Genomic DNA, 7,067 nt, shown 5'->3' on the forward strand with positions numbered 1-7,067 from the left:
TGGAAAATAAATGTGCGGTTGATATTTCCGATTGCGAATAAAAATACGGGTTAGAACCAATATTTTGACCAGAAAACGCAGAAAGAGCTCGCGCGAGCCTGCACCTCGTGGCAGTGTTCCAAGTTCAAGAGTAATAGAAGGTTGCAGTAGATGCGCGAGCAGTGGTACGCGGGAAAATGAAATTGGCTTTAGCAAACGATGCTATTGTTTTTGTATCGAAAGGGAGGGAAAAGCGTGAAAAGTGGAGAGAGAGAGAGAGAGAGAGAGAGAGAGAGAGAGAGAGAGAGAGAGAGAGAGAGAGAGAGAGAGAGAGAGAGAGAGAGAGAGAGAGAGAGAGAGAGAGAGAGAGAGAGAGAGAGAGAGAGAGAGAGAGAGAGAGAGAGAGAGAGATCAAGTGGCAGAGGCGGCGGAAGACGAATTTCGCCCACTGATCTCGTCTTTCAACGACATTTGCAGCACAGTGAGCAGACAGGCGGCCAAATTGTAGTTAATGTGAGATCCCTCTCTGTCCCTTTTTCTGGGCAGCGTGAAGTTCCGACCCTATCTTTCGTCAAGTGGCGTGTTTTAGCGCGCAGTTATTTACTTCGCTAATTTATCAGTAAATCCAATTTATTATTGTGAATAAACTAGTATGCGGAGATGAAGTCCATGGTTTAAATGCTGCATCAGATATCCTTGCACACGTTACGCTGCGTACCACAATAGCTAAAGAAACAGGGCTGAGATACGGTATCTCTTTGAACTAACTGCTTACGTTTGGCCTGGTTTTACAAAAAAAATAATAAAGAAGCAAGACTGAGATAAGCTATTGGTTTTGAACTGCCCATGTTTAAGCTTGTCATTGCTGCCTGTACCGAAGATTTAGGAACCGCTCATTCTAACTAAGAAATATTGAGGGCAAGAAAGCAGTGGTGACGCAAGGTCGAATAAACGTGCACCCTGTATTCATTCGTGAACAAGCGAAATAATATCTCGTTTGAGCAAGACAAACGGCGTAAGGAGGGAATATTTTCGGAAGGTACATAACTGGCAGGCTACTTGGTGTAGGAGCGGTAAAACTACGCGTGCACTCTGTTTAATTACAACTCCAGTCCTGCATGCAAAATGTTATTTTTAAGGGATGTGCTGGCACCAGCGTCCCCAGGTAGCAGCTTACCCACTAAGCAGCATGTCCGTGTGGAGCCGTGGCAGTGTGCTTATCTATACCTATAAAATGAAGTGCCCAAATCACTGACTGACTGACTGGACTGATTCATCTGCACCCAACCGAAAATGCTCGGCTTAGACAGTTGAATCTTCAGGAGTACATTCCTTTCATGGCGTAGCGGCTTACTAAGGCAGGATTATCGGAAATTATGTCTCAAATTAGTGATTATCTCGCTCACCCTTTCAGGTACCGAAGAGATTTCTCCTGGTACATGTAGACTATAAGAATTTCTAGAATTTAGTTTTACGGTTTTGCCCTAACCACACAAATCTGCATTTCTGAGCAAGTTGGGAGTTTTTAGATTCGCCAGTATATGTTTCACTGATTAAAGGATACAATTGGCCTTTACGGCTAAATGTTACCCATAGAAATGCACAAAACCGATTTCAAAGATTTCTCCTGGAGACACCGCCAAAGTCCGAGAAAGATTTTTTGAAATTACACCCCTGACGGACTGAACAGCCTAACAGGAGATGTCAATGCACAGCCAAACTGCTGGTTCTAGAGGCTGCAAATTTCAGAGCACCTTCCTACTATGTCGTAAGAGCTTAATGTGGCTGTATGTTTTAAAAATTACACCCTTGAGAGGGTGAAAAACATTAAACATATTGCGACAAATTTTCCTTAATATAGCAGGCCCGTTGAGATATCGAACATGTTTTTGTTGATTAGGCACCCCTTGGAAATATTTTGAAATTGTTTTACTGTATGTATTTTTTACAGCTACCACCTGATAGGGAGAATCAAGATGTTGGGAAAATTATGCGCTTTTGCAGCTTTGCCCCGACTGTTCAGCCCGTTGATATATCCAGTGAGTTTTTGTCTACAAATGCCGCCTATACAAATCTGCAAAAACTAATTTCAGGATTTGGTCCTAACAAATATTAGAGCTGAGCGGGATTTTTGGATTACACAACCTTCGGAAGAGGAATTGAAATAAATTTTCGCGGCGATGCAGATGATGCTTAGCGGATTCCCCTTTGTAACGGGGTGGCGTTGCACAGCGACCTTAGTCGTAACGCCACTGTACAATCACATTGCCCCCCCCCCACAAAAAAAAAAGAAAACCTTTATGAAATTTTCGCGCGGTCGAGCTGCTCGCGCCATCTCTTGGGACTTTCTGTAACTACACGTCTCCCGTAGGAACCCATGTTATTTATCATAAAACTGTGAGAGATGGTTATCGATCATACCTACTGAGATAACACTTCCATGGGCAGAGACCTAGAAAAACTTCTACTGGCGGAAATTTATTAAGGCGCGATGGCCGCCACCCCAACTTTCACGACGACTTGAGCCATTCGTGTAACGAGATCCTTCTGGAGCTGGGTCCGAGCGGCTCAACGCCTTCACTTACTGCCCAGGGGAATTAATAGGAAGGGGTGGGTCCTCTGCACAATCCCAATTTGATGTAGGACCGTGGGTGGCCCTTTCATCGCAGTGGCATGGGTACGCAGTCGTTTGAGTACACTATCTTCGTACAGTTTATTCCAGGATGTTTCCAATAAAACGCGAGTTCTAGTCGTTCTCCATTACCACACGCCTCTGCTAGGAGCCCATCTATTGATAGCAAGCAGGAGTTCCCAATTGTGTACAACTGCACCGTGAACTAACTAATTATGGCTAGTAAGAAATAACTCAACATGCGTTATACCTATCAGTGTGATTGGTATAGTGGCCCACCCGGGTATCCGCGGGTACTACCGCTAGTGGCCTTTAATTGTTTAGAATCCGCGAAGATCAACACTGGCTAGAAAGAATTAGCGACACAACATCCGCCGTGGTAACTCAAGGACAAATGCATTTGTGCTGCCGAGAACGAAGACGAGGGTTCGACCTCGGTCGAGGTGGAAGTTTTTTTGGAGGAGGCGAAAAACGGAAGCTGCCGTGTGTCGCGATTTAGGTGCACGTTAAGGATCCCGAAGCGGTCTTAAGCAATCCTCTACGTCCCCTACAGCGCGCCTCAAACACAGCCCACGTGTTGCCTCGGCGCGTAAAACGCCAATTTGATTCGCGACACAACACTCTTTAACCATGCGTCTGTCGGGAACCCCCTGGGGCTTGCAAATGTCCCGGGGGACCGTACGATGTGCTATGCAGATTCGTGTCATACTTCCGAACGATTTGCACTTGCAGCAAAGGTCACCCAAGGATTTATTCAATGCCCGCCTTCAGTGTCTGGCGTTTATGCTGAAGCGTATCACGTCGTCAGTCTGCTCTTAGGGCTAAAAGTTACCCAAACGTGGCTCGTACATGACGTCAGCACCGCCCTTTCTGGAGCACTGCTCTCAGCTTTTCGAGTGATACTCGAGCTAAGGGCAGGACATAAGTTCGCAGCTTTTCACCGGGCACACAGTGCACTAACACAAGTGACGTCAGTGCAAGTTACTTGTAGCTTTTCCGCATAGCTGTCATGCTGTGCAAAAAGCCCACGTTCATACTTCGGCTACGCAGCGCAAAAATGAACGGGTCGTTCTTTGAAGTCACGTCTTTTAGGGGCGAAGCTCCTAAAGCCATGGGTCTGTCCATCCGTTGTGTCTCGTGGTACGTGACCGCCGCATGGTTTCGGAGATGTCGCACAGTGGGCCGCGTTGCACGCGCAAGAACCGGCTGCAACCGGCAGCGCAAACTCGGCACCGGGAGCGCGAGCTTGTCTGTGTTCGCCAACGGAGGCGCGAGCGCACGTGCACTGCGAGGGGGAGATCACGCAAGAGATCACGCCACGAACGCAGGCAGTCGTTCTCGGAGATCGAACGAGACGCAAGGACCTTTGCTCGTTTCCTCTCGTCTTGTTCGGGCACAAGTTCGCCCTAAATAAAAGTTCTTTCTTTACCGTTGTGTCCCACCCTACGTGACAAATTGTGGTGGAGGTGCGGGGTAGTCCTCGATGGCGCGGGGTCTTTCACCAGGTCTGGGCCTGGGGGCATTGACTCCGAAAATAAAAGTTGATTTGTACAATGTACGCACACAGTCTTACGTCGTTCTTAATGATGTAATGGGCAAACTTTCACGGGAGAGTTACGGTTACGGATGATCTCCCCCTCTCGAGCTTCGCCCCACTTCTCATCATTCATTCCGTTGATATGGCGTGATTTTTTTGCATCGCCGGCAGCGTTGGGCAAAAAAAAAAAAAAGAATGAAGGGGTAGGGGGAGAGTATTCGGGGAGGGTTTCTTGGACTCCTGAAATGCTCTCGCGGAACCCTGGAATCCAAGGAGCCCCCATTCGTGAGACACTGGAGTAGGGCAACGACAAAGTCTTAAAAAAAATCCCGACAAGAACCAGAGCACTATAAGGCAACTCACGGGCTCCTTATGCCACCGGAGTCAGCGCGTAGGACCAGGCGCACAAGATAACGCCGTGGCCAATACAACAAACAGTCTTCCAAGAGTACCGAGAAAGCTTAGATAGATTGCCATCGGCAGCGCGACAGTTTTCGTCGAATTTCCGTTATTACAATAGGTGATTGCAATTCGGTACACTTTTTATTTACCTAAAAAGACGCGATTGCTTTCCACGTCCTGGTTATTCGTATGGAACATGTGTGACGTCCTGCTGGTGGCTGTAACTATGAAAAACAAGTCTTTGCCAGCAATAACATGGTTTTGACGGTCCATATGCAACAAATACGCAAGCCACAGAATGACAGTATCTTCGGACATGATTTAATTTTTGTAATTTTTGGAGATTTCCTTTATTGATTTGCCTCCCTATCGACAGATACCGGATGGAATCGAAGGAACTTGCCGAGGTGGCTACTGCATGACAGATGACGAAGATTACACGTTTCCGAACACGACTTACTCTCTCGGCGAGGCGGACAATAGAGGCAACATATCAGAGCCGGGGGTTCCCAGACCTGGCTTAGAAAAACTCGGAGAATCGGGTAAGAAAACATGCGTGCATTTATGTATAAGGTATTTTTTGAGGGCTGCAAATCGGTGAAAACAGAAACCCTTGATTAGCCGACAGTTAATTCTGCAGGGAGCTTATACACTTTTTCGCCATCAGCTTATCATTCGGCTTATTCACGTTTGTGAGTAAGAGTGTTTCTATTACGAGTGGGCTTTAACGCCTTCAGCCATGGTCTTTACAGGACGTGTGGAAGCCGCACGCACGCACCAATGGCAAATGAAATTAACAGCGAAAAAAAATTGCCGCGGTTTCCGCTGGGCAGATTAGTTCAGCTTTGCTACTTCCGTCAAAACAAGACTTGTCGGCAATTTTCGATGATGCCATCACCGCCTTCGCCGCCACTGGCGGCGCAGTGCGATTGGTGCCGAGCGCTGATGCCCAGAATGAAATTCGGAAAGAACGAAAGCTAAGAAAGCGAACCACTGGGATCATCGCGGAAGGCACAGGCATTGATGTCACTGCCTCGTCTTGTCCTCCCGGAACTGACGCGCAAATAGCGCCATTTTAGGCCACGAAAAACTTGTGCCGTTAACACATGAGTTGCGCGGGGCGTAGATATAGTGCCAAACAATTACTTCAGTATTAAACCTGGTTTGTGCAGAAAAAAAAGGCGAGTGAACATCCTAAAATGAAGTCAGTTTCTTTCTGCACTTTGTTTTGCAGTGACAGCCAATTTGGTGATTTAGCTCTGTTTAAGCAGAACACATTGGCACTCTTCACTGCAATAGAACTTGCAGTGGCGCACGCACGTGGCTTCTGTCCAGCTCATTTCCGAACCATACATGCAGGATTACCGAGCAACCGGCATGCTCCTCCGCTAACACCTGTGGGCGAGTCGTATTGGCCCAACGCTGGCCCCGGCCACGGGGCTCCACAGCCGCAGGGTCCGGCCATGTACGAAATCGAAGAAGACACCAGCGGCTGGATTAACTCCTACGAAGTGGCCGGCACCAAGGTGCCCACTTAGTGGGGCTGAACGGAGACGGAGATTTTTTATACGGCAAAGGCAACTGAGCGCACACCGCTCTTGTATTCGTGTCTTTTTTTTTTTCATCGTGCCCCAGTTAATAGCGCGCAAAGCGGCCCCCATGAATGGTAACCACGACCAAATTTACTAGTCGTGATGGTAACCAACTTCCCGCGTTTTTATGTTGTCGCAAGCCCATCTTACGTCGTATTTGTACTTGGAGAAACTTTCTTCATACCACCTTGTTGCCATGTTTTATTAAACGATGCCTCGTATGTCTCAATAAAACTGGCAGCACCACAACATGAACTTTAAAGTCTTTTGGGTCGTTCTTTCGGGGCTATTCAAGGACCTCGGACTGCGTGGACACGGGAGCTATCAATAATTGTTATTTTTGAGGGTGTGTTTTTCTATGCAGAAGGGTAAATCGCCGATACAATGCTGGCGCTGAACGTCATCTGCCTTTTTTCAAATTACACGGGTCTATGCCCACCAACCACGGCTGTTGTTACTAAGCGAGTAATGAAACATGACTAATTTGTATATATATGAATCAGTCTACCTACTGCACGTCAAGCCGCAAAAACGAGGTGAACAAATCGTGTCAAAATTTCATGGCTGTCACCATCTTTCAAGGTGCCTAGAGGCAACTTATTTGGACAACTAAAATTTCTGCTTCCAGCGGTCCAGGTTAAAAAACTGTGTAGGTTTTTTTACAATGTACAAAAACCAAAGTATGACTTCAATCCTTTTCACAACCTGGTTCGCCCGTGAAACACACCTTCGTGTAACTGAATGTGTCTTTGTGGTATCTGATGTGGCTCTTTCCGCGTTTTTCACTGAGCATATAAATGGAGAGACAGGCCAGCTGCGTGCTTTAAATCATTTAGAATTTAGGAATTTCTCTTGCTGGTGAAAAAAAAAAGACGAATCTCCCTCATGGCTCTTTTTGACAGATGATCGCGAATGGTCACCGCTA

The 7,067-nt window shown here is 46.9% G+C and overlaps 1 protein-coding gene across 1 annotated transcript in view; it reads left to right on the forward strand.

The window, feature by feature from the left end:
* Positions 1 to 6,392, forward strand: part of LOC144145614 (uncharacterized) — a 28,615-nt gene extending 22,223 nt beyond the window's left edge. The window contains exons 4-5 of the mRNA XM_077677289.1: positions 4,927 to 5,092; positions 5,910 to 6,392. Coding sequence (XP_077533415.1) covers positions 4,927 to 5,092; positions 5,910 to 6,088 — 345 coding nt within the window. The 3' untranslated portion in view covers positions 6,089 to 6,392. The remainder of the gene's footprint in view (positions 1 to 4,926; positions 5,093 to 5,909) is intronic.
* Positions 6,393 to 7,067: the final 675 nt, after the last annotated feature.

The sequence above is a fragment of the Haemaphysalis longicornis genome, unplaced genomic scaffold (assembly GCF_048455015.1).
Source record: "Haemaphysalis longicornis isolate Haplotype H1 unplaced genomic scaffold, Haemaphysalis longicornis Haplotype H1 scaffold_7, whole genome shotgun sequence".
In the NCBI taxonomy this organism is placed as follows: Eukaryota; Metazoa; Arthropoda; class Arachnida; order Ixodida; family Ixodidae; genus Haemaphysalis; species Haemaphysalis longicornis.